The 16,858-nt window shown below is 32.5% G+C and overlaps 1 protein-coding gene across 4 annotated transcripts in view; it reads right to left on the bottom strand.

Annotated features, from left to right (window-relative positions):
• LOC114332393 (cytochrome P450 4d2) overlaps positions 1 to 16,858 on the bottom strand; it is a 68,000-nt gene that overhangs the window by 14,821 nt on the left and 36,321 nt on the right. For all 4 annotated transcript variants that reach the window (XM_028282188.2, XM_028282190.2, XM_028282187.2 and 1 more), the window contains one exon: positions 7,953 to 8,329. In XM_028282188.2, coding sequence (XP_028137989.2) covers positions 7,953 to 8,329 — 377 coding nt within the window. The remainder of the gene's footprint in view (positions 1 to 7,952; positions 8,330 to 16,858) is intronic.

Below are 16,858 nucleotides of genomic sequence, written 5' to 3'. Positions count from 1 at the left end.
AATACGCCATCAGAACAGACACCGGGGTACCTGGTGCCTAAGGCACGTCATCTTCTGGGGTTTCGAGAGTTTTCGGTACTAAATTGATGCAAGCGGATTACTCTTGTGTTTTTGGGGTTATTGAATACGAATATGACTTAGATAAAAGACTGTGAAATATCTCATGACCACGATAAATAACATTATCAAAATAGAATAGAGTAAATCGATCTTAAAATAAATGAAGGAAAAACATTGTCAGATATAAATTGAGTTTATATTTATAAATAATTAAAATAATTCTACCTACACCCGAGAGGGTAGAAGGTCTAAAGATTATATATATATATATATATATATATATATATATATATATATATATATATATATATATATATAAAACAATTGAATAGCACAACATAGTTATTTTAATAAAAATCTACAAATATCAAAAAAAAAAAAAAAATTTTCACCAATTTCTACGCTTTCTTTGAACAGCAACTCAGAAAACCTTCGAGTTCTCGGTGTGTATCAATCCGTTTGCATCAATTTAGTACCGAAAACTTTCGAAACTCCAGAAGATGACGTGCCATAGGCGATAGGTGCTCCGGTGTCTGTTCTGATGGTGTACTCGTGTTCAGCAAATTCAAAAAGCCATTAGTAATCCGTTCGTATCAATTTAATGCTGAAAACTCTCGAAACTCGAGAAGATGAATAACCTTAGGCACCAGGTGCTCCGTGGGTCGAATCTGATGGCGTATTAGCGTTCAGCGAGCCCAGAAAGCCATGAGTAATCCGTTTTTATCAATTTAATGCCGAAAACCCTCGAAACCCCAGAAGATGACTTGCCGTAGGCACAATGTGATTCGTGGGTCGGATCTGATAGTGTATGCAGGTTTAGCAACCCCAAAAACCTAAGAGTAATCGATTGGTTCCTCCACTTGATTCCTCCGAAACTCCAGAAGGTAATCTGTCTTAGGCACCAGGTGCTCCTGTGTCTGTGCTGATCACGTATTCGTGTTTAGCAACCCCAAAAACCTATAACTAATCTGTTTACATTAATGTAGTACCGAAGACCCTCGAAACTCCAGGAACCCCTTTCATTGACTTTGGAAACCAGGTGATCTAGGAGTCGGTTCTGGTGAAATATTAGTGTTTATCGAGTAATTCATTTTCATCAATTAAATGTCGAAAACCATCGAAACTCTAGAAGATGACGTCCCTTGCAGTGACCCTGGCCACCACGTGCTCCGGAGGTCAATTCTGATGGCATACTCGTGTTTAGCGATCCCAAAACCCATGAGTAATCTGTTTATATTAATTTATTGCCGAAAACCCTCGAAATTCTGGAACTCTCGAAACCCACCCCAAAGAAGTCTAAAATCTCTAAGGTCTGACTCTATATTATTTCTATTATTTTTAAGTTAACTGCAGTTGTTATAACGAAAACGTCTTCCTTGGTAACAAGATCCAAAAACATCAGCAGCAAACAAAACTCAAAATGTATATGACACTGATCAGACCAGTTATCACATATCCAATCGAAACCCCGACGCTGAGAAAAAAGATGAAAAAAATATAGACCAGTAAGGATCTGCTTTTAGGTGGATGTGAGAGGTGGCATTCAGATTTTTTCGGATAAAGTTAGGTGATAACTTCGATTCGTTAATAATAATTGATTTATGCTCCTTCTCAAATATGCCCGGAACATTAATAAAAAAAAAATAAAATATTTAAAAATTTCAAGAAATTTCGTTTTTGTTTGCTACTTTTTTTTGCGTATAACTTTAAAACGATTTATTTTGGAACAAAGTCGTATGGGAACAAAACAAAGATAATTAAATTTTCTATCAGATGCGATTGGTTAAAAATGTCTTAATTTATCACCCTTGCTGCAAAATAGCAATAAATATAAAATAAGGGAGCAAAACAAGCCTGTCCTTATTCAATGATATTCCATCACTTAATTTACACTTGGAACCTTCCTAATTCGCTTAAAAAATTTTTGTAATGTGCTAAAACCGTACACCAAATTTCATTAAAATTGACTTACTAGATTGTGAATATTAATTTTGCAATCTAAACTTTTTTTAAAAAATTTAAATTTTTTAAAATCTTGCACAACAAAAACTAGAACATACAAAGATTTTTCAAGTTTTTTACATATAAAGAAGCACTCCACCTATCTAATGCACTTTACAGAATTAAAATCGGATTGTTTAAGCAGCCTCAGCAATGTTTTAAAGTTATATACAATTTTTTGGCTTATAAACAAATTAGTCCTGTGGCCAGGAGGGGGTGCTACGGGCTCCTTTATTTAGATGGACTTACCCAAGATTTTTGATGTATTTTTTGACCCGTAGAACACGATTTTTTTGGGTAACAGTTGATCCGGATGTCGATAAGTTTGTTATAAACAAAGAACTTGAGGAATTACATAACATCGATTTTTCGCAAAATAATACATTTTTTGTATTGCTTGGGTAATTCTAAGCAAAAAATTTTCCTACAAGTTTTTTCGTAGGATGCATAGTTCTCGAGATAAACGCAGTGGAACTTTAAAAAATTCGAAAAATTGCAATTTTTGAACGCGAATAACTTTTGATTAAAAAATAAAATAGCAATTCTGCTGACAGCATTTAAAAGTTGTCAAATTATACCGGTTTTAATTATTTGCATTGCTAGAAATTAATTTTTTTATTATTAAATAAAGCTATTTGTTTATAAGCCAAAAATTCTTTTTAAGTTTAAAACATTGCTGAGGCCCCTTAAACAATCCGATTTTAATTCTGTAAAGTATATTATTAGATAGATAGAGCACCTCTTTATATGCAAAAAAATTACACAACTTCTAAATGGTCTACTTTTTGTTCAGAAAGGTTTTAAAAAATTTGAACTTTTTGAAAACATTTAGATTGCAAATTTATTATGCAAAATCTATTAGGTCGATTTTAATTAAACTTGGTACACGGTTTAAGTATGTTACAAAGAATTTCCTAAGTGAATTATTAAGGTTCTAAATGCCACCAAAGTGGTTAAAAACATTGAATAACAACAGGCGAATTTTGCCCCCTTATTTTGCATTTATCGCTATATTGCAGAAAAGGTAATACGTTAAGACATTTTTGACCAGTCCTATGTCATGAAAAATTCAATTATCTTTATTTTATTTCTGAACGACTGTGTTCCAAAACGAATCGTTTTAAAATTATAAGCAAAGAAAGCAGAAAAAATCGACGTTTTTCGAAATTTTTAAATATTTAAATTTTTTTATTAATGTTCCGGGCATATTTGAGAAGGAGCATAAGTGAATTATTATTACTGAATTTGTCACCTAACTTTATCTGCAAAAATCTGAATGCCACCTTTCACATCCAAAAATAGACGTTTTTTCACAAATCCTTACTGGTCTAATATAAGAATTCTAGAAAGAAAAATAATGAGAAATCTTGAATGGGTTGCATGTGAGAGTTCATTTTAAATGAAGTAAAAGTCAGACTTACTCTCAATCTTTATTATAACTTCCGACGACCGGTTTCGCTCTTTAAAATATGTAGAATATCTTCAGGTCAAAGGTAACAAGTTGCAAAATGCTACAAATAAAAAACCAGAGTTAGAACAGTGTCTGGTTACAAAAGATGCTAAAGATCCATAATATCAAGCCAATGTTGGATAACATACATAAAAATAGCTAAATAGCAGACAACTGCCTATGCATGCAAAACGGGGGGTGGTAAAATCGTCCCCAAACTCACAAACACAGGAAGATATATGTCATATATAATCAGGCAATTATAACGTGTCGTACTTACAAACGGATACAAGGAGCTACTAACTCAGTATTCATTTTCGTTATGTTTCTGTTAAAGTTATGTTAACGGGATATGGTGGAATAGACGGAGGATGCAGCAAAAGTAACTAAATTTATGGGATTTGGAAATTCTTGAGGGTGATGAGATAGTTGGTGTAAGACAGTGTTTCTCAACGTTTTAACATTTGCGCCCAAATTTTCCATAATTATTTTCACCGCGCCCCCCTCGTTCAATAACAATATATCTTGCAATAATAATATACCTTGAGCAGCATGAAACCTAATAACTAAAAAGACATTGGGAAACGCTTCATAGTGAGTACATTAACAAACCCCGAAAATTCTTCGAGTTAAAATTAAAATGGCGTGAAAAGCAAAAATTAGTTTTAATAAAAACTTTGACTGTGATTGAAATAGCTTTACTTGCCTCTTATAAAGTCTGATATTAAATAGCCAGATCTAAAAAGCCTAACACTATTGGTGAAGATCTTATATTACCAACTGCAGTCAAAATTGTAGAAACTGTGTTTGGAGATAATTTTGCTAAAAAATTGAAGTTTATACCTCTATCAAATGATACTGTTGCCCGCCGAATTGGTGATATAGCTGAATATGTACAGGATCAGCTTATCAGGAAGTTGCGTGAAAAGCTGTTTTCGATTCAGCTTGATGAGGCAACAGTAGCAATAAATATGCTCATTTTATTGCCTACGTTCGATTTTGTGATGGCAGATCAGTAGTACAACTACTTTTCTGCAAACCAATAGAATTGATAGCAAAGTCGCTTGTATTATTTGCTATGTTAAATGATTATATAAATGAAGCAAAAATAGAGACACTGTATGATCAACAGAGAAGCTCTGGCTTGAATATTGTGCTAACTACGGTTGTAACAATAGTTAATTATCTACATAAAAATGAGACCTTTGAAAACTAGAATTTTTTCTGTACTTTGCAAAGACATGGATGCGGTACATTCAGCATTATTATTTTATTGTGAGGCAAGCTGGTTATTACGTGAGAAATTTTTACAACGTGTTTTGAATTAAGACATGAAATCGCCATTTTTCTAGAAGAAGAAAAGAGGCCGCAAGCCAATATGTTTCACGATGGTTTATTTTGGATGAAATTGAGTTACTTGGCTGATATATTCGAGAAACTAAATATTTTGAACCTACAACTTCAAGGGGCCAATACACATATTATTTATATTTGATACGAATGATAAAGTTAACGCTTTCTGTAGAAAATTGAGATTGTGGAGCAGAAATTTAAAGCAAAAAACCTAGAAATATGGATAATATGTGGATACATGTTTTAAAACTTACCAGGTTGAAGAACAACACGTGAAAGTTGTTTTTGTAACCATTGAAAATCATTTAGCAATGCTGACAAAAAATTTTAAAAATACTTTTTTGCTGACGACCAATTAATACGTACCTAATAGTTATGAGTGGGTCGGGAATCCGTTTCAAATTACACCCGAAGAGCTCTCTACTGCAGAAGAAGAAACCTTCATAGACTTTACAGCAAATGCCGAAATCAAGAAACGGTTTAATATTACATCCATCTTTGAATTTTGGACAGGGGTAAATGATGAGTTTTCACCATCCTACCTTTGCGAAACAGGATTTTTCGCGATGGCTGCTTTAAAGACCAAATATAGATCGCAGCTAAATATAGAGAAAGAACTAAGAGCGTCTATGTCTAATATTACACCCTGTTTCGATAAGCTTTGCTCTGCAAAACAGGCCCAAGGAAGTCACTAATTTACACTAAATTTGTTGATTTAGTATTCAGTGCTCATAACTATGTATAGCTCCTTGTTCATGGGTATTTTATTTTTTTGTTTGTCAGAATTTTGTTTTGTTTTGATTTTAGTAAATTAATCAATGTTTTAGGTGTTTTTTTTTATATTTTCACGCCCCCCCATTGCTAAAAGCGCCCCACAGGTTGAGAATCACTGGTGTAAGACAACCAACAAATCTGTGCTTGTTATTAGCACAGTTGTTATTACGTCATTCACTACTTTTTAACTACACAAACGTAATAACAAGCACAGATTTGTTGGTTGTCTTACACCAACTATCTCTTCACCCTCAAGAATTCCCAAATCCCATAGATTTAGTTACTTTTGCTGCATCCTCCGTCTATTCCACCATATCCCGTTAACATAACTTTAACAAAAACATCATGAAAATGAATACTGAGTTAGTAGCTCCTTGTATCCGAATGTAAGTACGACACGTTATAATTGCATGATTATACAGAGAGAGTCTGTAATTTGGAATAAATTCAATATTTCAAATACTAATTATTTTTTTGAAAAATGCTCAGACCCGTCGATTAGTATTTCATATTGTCCTTTTTGACATACAATAATAATGTATACAGGTTGTCCCAATTTAGAGATATGACGTCATCGTTGATTTTTTTAAATGGCAACACTGTCGTTTTGATAGCTATTTTGATAGGGTGCGTAAAGTTATACACAACTGCAAAATATTAAATTTTTATTCTCTACCATTTACTAGATAATAGAAAATAATTAAGTTATGTCTGTAATTTGGATTAAATTTAATAATTAAAATACTAATTGTTTTTTTGAAAAATGTTCAGACCCGTCGATTAGTATTTCAAATTGGCATTTTTGACATACAATAGTAATGTATACAGGGTGTCCCAGTTTAGAGATATGACGTCATGGTTGATTTTCTTAAACGGCAACACTCTCATTTTGATAGCTATTTTGATAGGGTGTGTAAAGATATACACAACTGCCAAATTTTTTTCCCTACCATTTACAAAATAATAAAAAATAACAAAGTTATGAAAAACAAGTAATCAAGTAGTAATTGAATTTAATAATTATTTCAATTAAACAAATACTCATAATGTTTCCATCAATTATTGTCAAATTGTCAATGGACAACGTTATGGCATTTGCTTAATTGAAATAATTAAATTCAGTTATTATTTGATTACTTGTTTTTCATAACTTTGTTATTTTTTATTATCTTGTTAATGGTAGGGAATAAAAATTTGAAATTTTGCAGTTGTGTATTACTTTACACACCCTATCAAAATAGCTATCAAAATGACAGTGTTGCCATTTAAGAAAATCAACGATGACGTCATATCTCTAAATTGGGACACCCTGTATACATTATTATTGTATGTCAAAAATGACAATTTAAAAAATACTAATCGACAGGTCTGAGCATTTTTCAAAAAAAACAATTAGTATTTTAATTATTGAATTTATTCCAATTTCAGACATAACTTTGTTATTTTCTATTATCTTGTAAATGGTAGAAAATAAAAATTTGATATTTTGCAATTGTGTATAACTTTACACACCCTATCAAAATAGCTATTAAAATGACAGTGTTGCCATTTAAGAAAATCAACGATGACGTCATATCTCTAAACTGGGACACCCTGTATACATTATTATTGTATGTCAAAAATGACAATTTGAAATACTAATCGACGGCTCGGAGCATTTTTCAAAAAAACAATTAGTATTTGAGATATTGAATTTATTCCAAATTACAGACTCTGTATATGGCATACATCTGCCTGTGTTTGTGAGTTTGGGGACGTTTTTTACCACCCCCGTTTTGCATGCATAGGCAGTTGTCTGCTATTTAACTATTTTTATGTAAGTTATTCAACATTGGCTTGATCTTATGGATCTTTATCATCCTTTGTAACCAGTCACTGTTCTAACTCTGGTTTTTTATTTGTAGCATTTTGTAACTTGTTACCTTTGACCTGAAGATTCTCTGTTACCTTTGACCTGAAGTCTGACTTTTACTTCATTTAAAAATAATGACATTAATGTTGTGAATAAAAAGAACAAGAGACAGAGAATCAAAAATGAAGACCCAGAATAACATGGTGAAACCAGATAGAGGAAGATAAATAAATAATGAAAATAAAAGACTGGAAGACAAGATGTAAAAACAGAAAAGATTGGAAATATATAACCAACGCTGCAAAGACACATATTATAGATCTATAAGAAATAAACAAACAGGAATAATCTACCTGTAAAACAGGATTTTTTATGTCTTGGTATTGCCATAATCCACTAGGATTGAACGGCTGTGATGACGATGATGAAATGCCTATAACTAATATAAATAAAAATAATAACCGCAAACATAAACGTATCAACTTCTTCTCGAATGTCCAGTCTAGATAATGGTTTACTATCAATAGAACTCTCCAAGAGTAAATCTAAAAATGCAAGCCTTTTCCTAGTACTTTGATCCTGTTGGTTACTTTGATCCTGTTGGTTGTTTGCGTTTTTACTTCTTTCTTCCATTTTAATATCAATGATTTTGTCTGTCTGGTCATGTAATATTCTGATAGCTTTCCGTTCTCTGTAGTAAGTTGGCGTCAAACGGTACAAGAAATGTGGGATAGGAGACGTCACTCTACCAATAAATATGTTACACATTGTATTCACAGACTTTACATATTCTGATGTTTGGGATTCTTGGGCATTTATTTGAATACCCATCGCCGCCTCTAAAATATAAGTGCACGAATATAGTGAAGCCTCGCATCTCGCCATGATGCCCGCCACGCAGCTCGCCGACTCATCTCGCCAGTCACCTGGCCGCGATGCTCGATGCGATCGATATATTTAAGGGTCGTTAAAGTAAATATTCCACCAACGCAATGGTTAGAACTTTAGAGATAATATTTTTCGAAGCTAACAATAAAACACTGAAAACGTTTGTTTTCTATACTTCCACACAATTTATTATAACTAGGTTAGGTTAACACCTGCTTCGGCAGAGTGCCTTCCTCAAGTGATTTAGTTTACTATGTGTTTGCCTTTTTAAAGTCTTTAACTGAAGGGGTTGAGGAGTGGGGAGCTGTTTGTCTCGAGTTGGTCATTCAGAATATTATGTCTGTATTTTTCAATTTATTAATTTCCATAGATTCTAATAAAGATAGCTTAAGGCCTTTATTATGAATATGCAGAATTTGAAACCCTTCATTAAAAGAATGATTATGATTTAGAAGGTGAAGTGCGTATGTAGAAGTGTCTGTTTTTCTATTTTTGAAAGCCCTTTTTTTGTTTTGCCATCCGTTTGTCAAAGATTCTGCCAGTTTGACCGATGTAAGTTTTCAGACAGTCACCAAAAGTTAGTTTGTAAACACCACTCTGTAGTTGCTTTCTCTTTCGGCTCTTATTGTTCTTAATATATTTGCTTAAGTTGTTGTTAGTTCTGAAAGCTGGTGTTATTCCTTTCTTTTTTATATATCTGGCTATTTTTGTTGTTATCTTGCCAGTATATGTGATAGAGCAAAAAGTACTGGGTTCTTTCTATGATGGGGGATAGACTAATTTCAGGGCTTTCTTATGGAGTTTTTGGTTTAAAATTTTTTTTATTGTTTGTTCGTTATAGCCGTTGCTTACTGCTATTTGCTTAATGATGCTCAGTTTTGTCTCGAAGTTATTTTTTTACATGGGAATTTCTGTCAGTCTACATATGTATCATGCTATGGTATGCTGCTAATTTGTATTGTGTAGGATGGGATGATGAATTGTGTATAGTTGTGTCAGTATGGGTAGGTTTATGATAAACATAGAGATGACAAACCCATCTCGACCTATCTCGCCCACAATTTCGGCAATATTTGCAGTTAAAGTTTGAACTTCCACAGATTCTTCATGGTTTCAGTTCTTGCAATTACTCTTTTATGCTAACGATGCATATTTTCACTTTAAGGGATAAAACTGTTTTTTTTTTCTGATCGAAACCCGTTTTTCAGTTTTTTAGTCAACATTATAAATTAGGAAGGTGGCAGAAGAGATGTGTTACTTAATTACAATTTTTGCAACGAGTTGAAAAGTAAAACAATAAACATGCAATGCGGCTCTTGCCAAAGCATGGAACCAGTGACTGCGGCAGAACTTAATAATGTTTTTATGCTTTGAGTAATAGTTTATTTTATTTAAACATTCTCATTGTTTATAGTCTCAAAAACACTGACGAAGGCGACAACGGGTTACATCAAAGGAACTGTCGATGCTTTTTTTATTATTATTAACTCCGTTGAATACAGCAATCTGCTCATTGGCCATTAAACATTTGTTGTGGTAAAAAAAATACAGACAAGTGTAGAGTTACTCCGGTGGGTAACCTCTTTAAGCCGATAGCTTTTGGAAACTTAATCTAGGTGCAGTTGTTGTAATAAGGTAAATTTTATTTAAAATGCTTTTTATTTAGGTATATTATTAGACCTGGACTAATCTGTAAAAAAACGTGTATTTTTGGATGTGAGAGGGCGCATTCGGATTTTTGCAGATAAAGTTAGGTGACATCTTCAGTAATAATAATAATTGACTTATGCCCCTTCTCAAATATGCTCGGAACATTAATTAAAACATTAAAATATTTAAAAGTTTCGAAAAACATCGATTTTTTTCTGTTTCTTTGCTTATAACTTTAAAACGGTTCGTTTTGGAACAAAATTGTAGAAAAATAAAATAAAGATAATTGAATTTTGTATGATATACGACTGGTCAAAAATGTCTTAAGGTATTACCTTTTCTGCAATATAGTAATAAATACAAAATAAGGTGGCAAAATACGCCTGTTGTCAATCAATGTTTCTTAACCACTTTGGTGGCATTTAGAACCTTAGTAATTCGCTTTAAAAAATTATTATAACTTACTTAAATATTCTATTAAATTTCATTAAAATCGACCTAATAAATTTTGCATAATAAATTTGCAATTTAAATGTTTTTAAAATAGTTCAAATATTTTAAAATCTTTCTGAACAAAAGTAGACCATTTAGAAATTGGCTAATATTTTTACATATAAAGAGGTTCTTTATATGTAAAAATTTCTTTAAAAAATCTGTTAATTAAAACATTTTTAACAATCGTATGTGATAGAAAATTAATTATCTTTGTTTTATTCCCATACGACTTTGTTCCAAAATGAATCGTTTTAATATTATAAGGAAAGAAAGAAAAAAAACGAAATTTTTTGAAATTTTTAAATATTTTTTTTATTAATGTTCCGAGCATATTTGAGAAGAAGCATAAGTCAATTATTTAACGAAGTTATCATCTAATTTTATCCGCAAAAATCCGAATGCCACCTCTCACATCCACCTAAAAACAGATCCTCCCTGGTCTATATAAAATTTGATCCGCGAATAAAGAAATCTTGGGTCGTCAATATAAGAAATGGGTCGCATTTTTTCAATCCGCGAATAGTGAAAACGCGAATTAGTCCAGAAAGCCACTGCGCATCCGCTAGGAAAAATATTCTAATTCGGATTTTTTCCACAATCTTACTCAAAAAGGACCCCTTTTAACAAATTTGCATGTTGCCAGGACCAAAAGTTGGTCAAAAATTTTTTAAACGTTTTTTTTTTGTTTTTTTCCTGAAAGTATTTGTTTTTTGGATCATTCCAAATAGAAAAGCTCTTTAGTGACTTTTCTCTAAAGTTGATAGTTTTTGACATATAAACGATTAAAAATTGAAAAATTGCGAAATCGGCCATTTTTAACCCTCAAAAACTATGTGAAAAACTGAAATTTGGAACGTTGCCAAGGTAGGTAAATATTCTTTAAACATCGATTGATGAAATGCCGAAGGGTTTTTTGCAATACAATACTCCTTTGTTTTTTAATTGCTAATCAAGCGTGCGCGACACTTTTCCACCGTTGCATGTGTATGCAGTATGGTGCAAATGAAAGGAATAAATTCGTTATTTCGTAAACCGGCGACTTTAAGAAAAAATCCCGAAATAGCTCGATTTTTATTTTTAAGTTATGCTATTGTGACATATATGGTATACTAGTGACGTCATCCATCTGGGCGTGATGACGTATTAGATGATTTTTTACATGAGAATAGGGGTCGTGTGCAACTCATTTGAAAGGTTTTTCAATTCTCTATTCAGTAATATAAACATTTACATAATTATTTATACAGGGTGTCCAATAATTTAATTTTTTTGTCAATGCGCCAAATGATTTAATTTAATAAAAATTTTTTGGACACCCTGTATAAATAATTATGTATATATATATATAAAGGGTTGTCTACAGCTAATGCCGTTTCCCTTCCGTCAGCCAGGACTTCCATTTTTTTCGATCTTCCCAGTCTCCGTCTTCCAATCCTTTCTTAGACATGGCTTCGTCGACTTCATTTTTCCAAGATCTTCTAGGTCGTCCTCTTCTTCTCGTTCCTCTTGGGCTCCATTCTGCAACCTTGTTTGTCCAAGTGTTTTCTGCTGTGCGTACGTGGCCGTACCATTTCAGTCTTCTCTCGTCTATATATTGCAGGGCATCTTTTTCCACTTGCATTCTTCTCCTTATCTCCTCATTTGTTATTCTGTCTCTTCTGGTGAGATCACAGCATCTTCTCCAGTATTCCATTTCGGTTGCCAGAATGCTTTTTTGGGTTTTTTTGTTTATGACCCAAATTTCTGCGGCATATGTCATGATGCTTCTTACTATTGTTTGGTATATCATTCTTTTTGTTTTTCCCTTGATGTTTTTATTCCAGATTACATTATGGAGTTGTCTGATGCAAGATCTTGTTTGTCCCAATCTACTTTTTATTTCTGCTTCTGTTGTTCCGCTTTTCGACATTATAAAGCCCAAATATTTAAAATTCTTCGTTCCTTTTATTTCAACTTGTTCTTCTACTTCTAAGTTTTTTACGTCTTCTTCCGATATTACTAAGTATTCCGTTTTCTTCATATTTATTTCCAGGCCCACCTTTTTGTATTCATCTTTTAGTTTTCTTACCATGTAACTGATATCCTCTTCATCTTGAGCCATCACCACCTGATCGTCTGCGAAACACAATGTGTAGAGATAATCGTCCCTTATCGGTATTCCCATACCCCTACACTTTGTCTTCCAAGTTTTTAGTGCGTGTTCTAAAAATATTTTAAATAGAGTCGGTGACGTTGGGCATCCCTGTAGTAATCCTTTTGTCGTTTTGAAGTTAGCAACTACCTTGTTTCCGATTTTTATATTTACTTCATTTCCACTGTACATGTTTTTGATTGCTTGTGTTAGGTTAGGTGGTATCCCTATTTTAGTCATTGCTTTGTACAGTTCTTTCCTTGGCACGGTGTCGTATGCCTTCCTAAGGTCTATAAACGCCATGTGTACATCTTTGTTCTTAGCTCTTTTTTTCTCTATTGTCTGTTGTATTGTATGGATATGATTTAGACATGATTTCCCTGCTGTAAAACCTGCTTGTTCTTCTCCGATTTTACCTTCTATATTTTTCTCTATTTTGTTCCTGAGGATCCTGCCATACAGTCTTCCCATTGTAGCGATGACGCTTATCCCCCTGTAATTTTCGCAATCTTTTCTGTTACCTTTTTTGTATATCGATGTTATGTAGGCTTCCTGCCATTGTTTAGGGATGTCCTCTCCATTTATTGCTCTTTCCATGATTCGGCATATCATTCTTCTTAATTTCTGTGTTCCGTATTTGATTAGTTCCGCCACAATTCCTCCTGATCCTCCAGCTTTATTGTTCTTCATGGAATTTATTGCTTCTTTCATCTCTTTGTCTGTTATGATTATTTTTTCTTCCTCTGTGGTCATTATTTTTTGTTCGTCTCCATCGATGCTGAATTCTGGTCTTTGCTCTATCAGTAGATTTTTATAGTGGTTCTCCCACTCGTCGTCTGGTATGTATTGTATAAAAGTTTTCTCTTTCCTGTTAGTTCGTAATGATTTCACAATTTTCCAGGCTTCTGAACTTCTTGTTCCTCCCATATTCTGTTCTATACTTCTACATGACCTTTCCCATTGTTCATTTTTTTCTTTCGTTGTAATAGCCCTAACTTCTCTGTTCTTATCTCTATATTTACGGAGGTCTTGTGGATCTTTTGTGCTTACGTATAATTATATAATGCTTAAATAATTATGTATAGTATTTTTACTACAAAAACGTTATTACGTAGGTCAAAATTTTTGACGTAAGAGAACTGTCAAAACATTAGAATGTGACTTTTCATTATTGCCATGATTATTATAAACATGGCAATAATGAAAAGTCACATTCTAATGTTTTGACAGTTCTCTTACGTCAAAAATTTTGACCTACGTAATAACGTTTTTGTAGTAAAAATACTATACATGTTTATATTACTGAACGTAGAATTAAAGAACCTTTCAAATGAGCCAGCACACGACCGGTATTCTGATAAAAAAAAAATCATCTATTACGTCATCACGCCCAGATGGATGAAGTCACTAGTATACTATATATGCCACAATATCATAACTTAAAAATAAAAACCGACCTGCTTTTAGATTTTTCCGTAAAGTCACCGGTTTACGAAATAACGAATTTATTCCTTTCATTTACACCATAATGTATACACATGCAACGGTGGAAAATAGTGTCGTGCACGCTTGATTGGCAATTAAAAAACAAAGGAGTTTTTGATATTGTATTGCAAAAAACTCTTCGGGATTTCATCAATCGATGTTTAAAGAATATCTACCTACCTTGGCAACATTCAAATTTTCAGTTTTTCACATAGTTTTTGAATGGCTGATTTCGCAATTTTTCAATTTTTAATCGTTTATATGTCAAAAACTATCAACTTTAGATAAAAGTCACTAAAGAGCTTTTCTGTTTGGAATGATCCAAAAAACTTAAAAAAAATTTGTTCCATGCAAAAAAAATAATTTTAGAAAAATAACAAAAAAAAACTTTTAAAAAATTTTTGACCAACTTTTGGTCCTGGTACCATGCAAATTTTTTAAAAGGGGTCCTTTTTGAGTAAGACTGTGCAAAAAATCCGAATTAGAATATTTTTCCTAGCGGATGCGCAGTGGCTTTCTGGACTAAATAAAGGAAGTGCAAATAAAGAGCTTTTACTGGCGAGATACCAGATGCGTGTCGAGACGAATGGCGAGCAGCGCGGCTATCATCCTGACGAGATGCGAGTCTTCACTATACTCATGCTGTAAATCTTTAATGAGTAAGTACAAATAGAGACAAAAATATCTGAAACCGCTACTTTGGTTACGCGACGTTGTCAGATCAATCGGTTTTCAAATGTTTTTCGGGTTTTTATTTGTTACCTGTTTCACAGTAAAATTTCCTTCTGCGTAAATTTCAAAATATTGTGTATATTTTCATGGGATTGTGCACTTAGAGTTATATTTTTCAGGGCACTTGTAACATTCATGTTTATTAAAGAAAACATTAAATAAATTCTAAATTCATAATTATTCGACGATTTTATCTGGTAATCTCGCAAAATCACTGATTTCGTGCACAACACATTTTAAATGTATGTTCATTCTTGCATCGACGCGTTTAACTGGAGTCCCCTCTCCTTTATTTGTTACCTGAGCGACCTTTGCGGTTTCATATACTTCTGTATTGTAAATACCAATAAATCGACACCCCATCGAACAAGATTGTAACTCAAGTTAGATCGTTTTTCAGATTTCAACACACGCGAATTCAGCAAAAAATTGCGCACACATCAATATAAACGACATAGTTTAATTCTCAATAGTTTGGCTAATACTCCATTGAAAAAAGTTGTATTTTAACTTACGTGTGTCATTTTAGTGTGACGTGTGTCACGTGTGTTTATTTAGCGTGAAAAAGCAGTAACACTTTACATTTATTTACTTTATACTTGACGATTAACAAGGTTTTTAAATGAGTTACAACTTTGTTGCACGTATTTTTAATTTATAAAGTAGTCAAACATATTATGGTGAATCTCATAAATCAATTTATTGAAATGAAAATAAAAAGGACTTTTTTTCCTTTTTGATAATTGCGGTGGACAAAATAAATATAGAATAGTTTTTGATACGTACTTCTATGTAGTGAAAAATTTTAATATTACCATTACACATGAATTTTTTGAAATAGCACATTCACAAAACGAGGGTGATTCAATGCATGCCCTTATAGTACAGGAACCTCTTTTTTACCTCTCATTTTTTACAGAATGTATCGATTTGCTGCAAAATTTGAGAATAAGTAGTGGATAGGATAAGGATCAAAATCTATATGATGCCGAAAGGGGCTTTGACCATAGGGGTGGTTGCCGCGCCATCTCGGGGGTGGAAATTTTTTGTTATATTTTGACCGCAAAAGTTGATAAAAACATTCATTGTAAGCAAAACATGTTCTATACATTTTTTTGATAAAATTCACAGTTTTCGATTTATTCGCTATCGAAATTGTTGGTGTTATATCGAAAAAAATCAATGTTTTTCGATATTATATTCATTTACGATTCACTCAGCTTTTGCTCTAGAAAAAATTTTTTCAAACCAAGTTCTTGGGAATTAAATAGCCTACAATTTCAATTTCATATTCAAACATTTTTTCGTTTCTCTGATGCTAATCTTTCTATTCTGAAGAAAATGGCATTTTTTACCAAACTACAAAAATTCGTTATTCGCTTTTAACTCCAGTTGTTTAAAAACTAAACAAAATTGGAAAAAATCCTTTGTAAAAGGTATAAAATTCTATTAAAATCCCTTTAAAGGGCTACATCACAACAAAACGTTTTCGATTTTTTATAAAAAATCATCATTAGTGTTAGATATACTGGATTCTAGCTGAGCCGCAAAAGAAATATATCCAGGTAAAAACCCTTTAAATACAATACAGATAATGCCCTAAGGTAATGTATTGAAATTTCCCAACACGTGGAATCCAAATTGAGTTATTTACATTTCAATGACTTAATGCCTCAATGACTTAACTTTTTTTTTTATAAAAATCGAAAACGTTTTGTTGTCATGTAGCCCTTTAAAGGGATTTTAATAAAATTTTATACCGTTTACAAATGATGTTTCCAATTTTGTGATTGATGGTATACAGCCAGCTACAGGAAAAACATTTTCTTTTCCTTGAGGATTTTTAAAAACTAATCATTCTAAGCTAGTAAAACTTCTAGGATATACTAAAAATACATTAATAAAGAAGAAAGAATAAGGCTAATGACTCAAAACAGCGCAACTTACATTATTATGCTTTCAATTGGATTTCTCCTTTTATTAAAAA

This window comes from Diabrotica virgifera, chromosome 4, assembly GCF_917563875.1.
Source record: "Diabrotica virgifera virgifera chromosome 4, PGI_DIABVI_V3a".
NCBI lineage: Eukaryota > Metazoa > Arthropoda > Insecta > Coleoptera > Chrysomelidae > Diabrotica > Diabrotica virgifera.
This window is presented reverse-complemented; position numbering and strand designations above follow the sequence as displayed.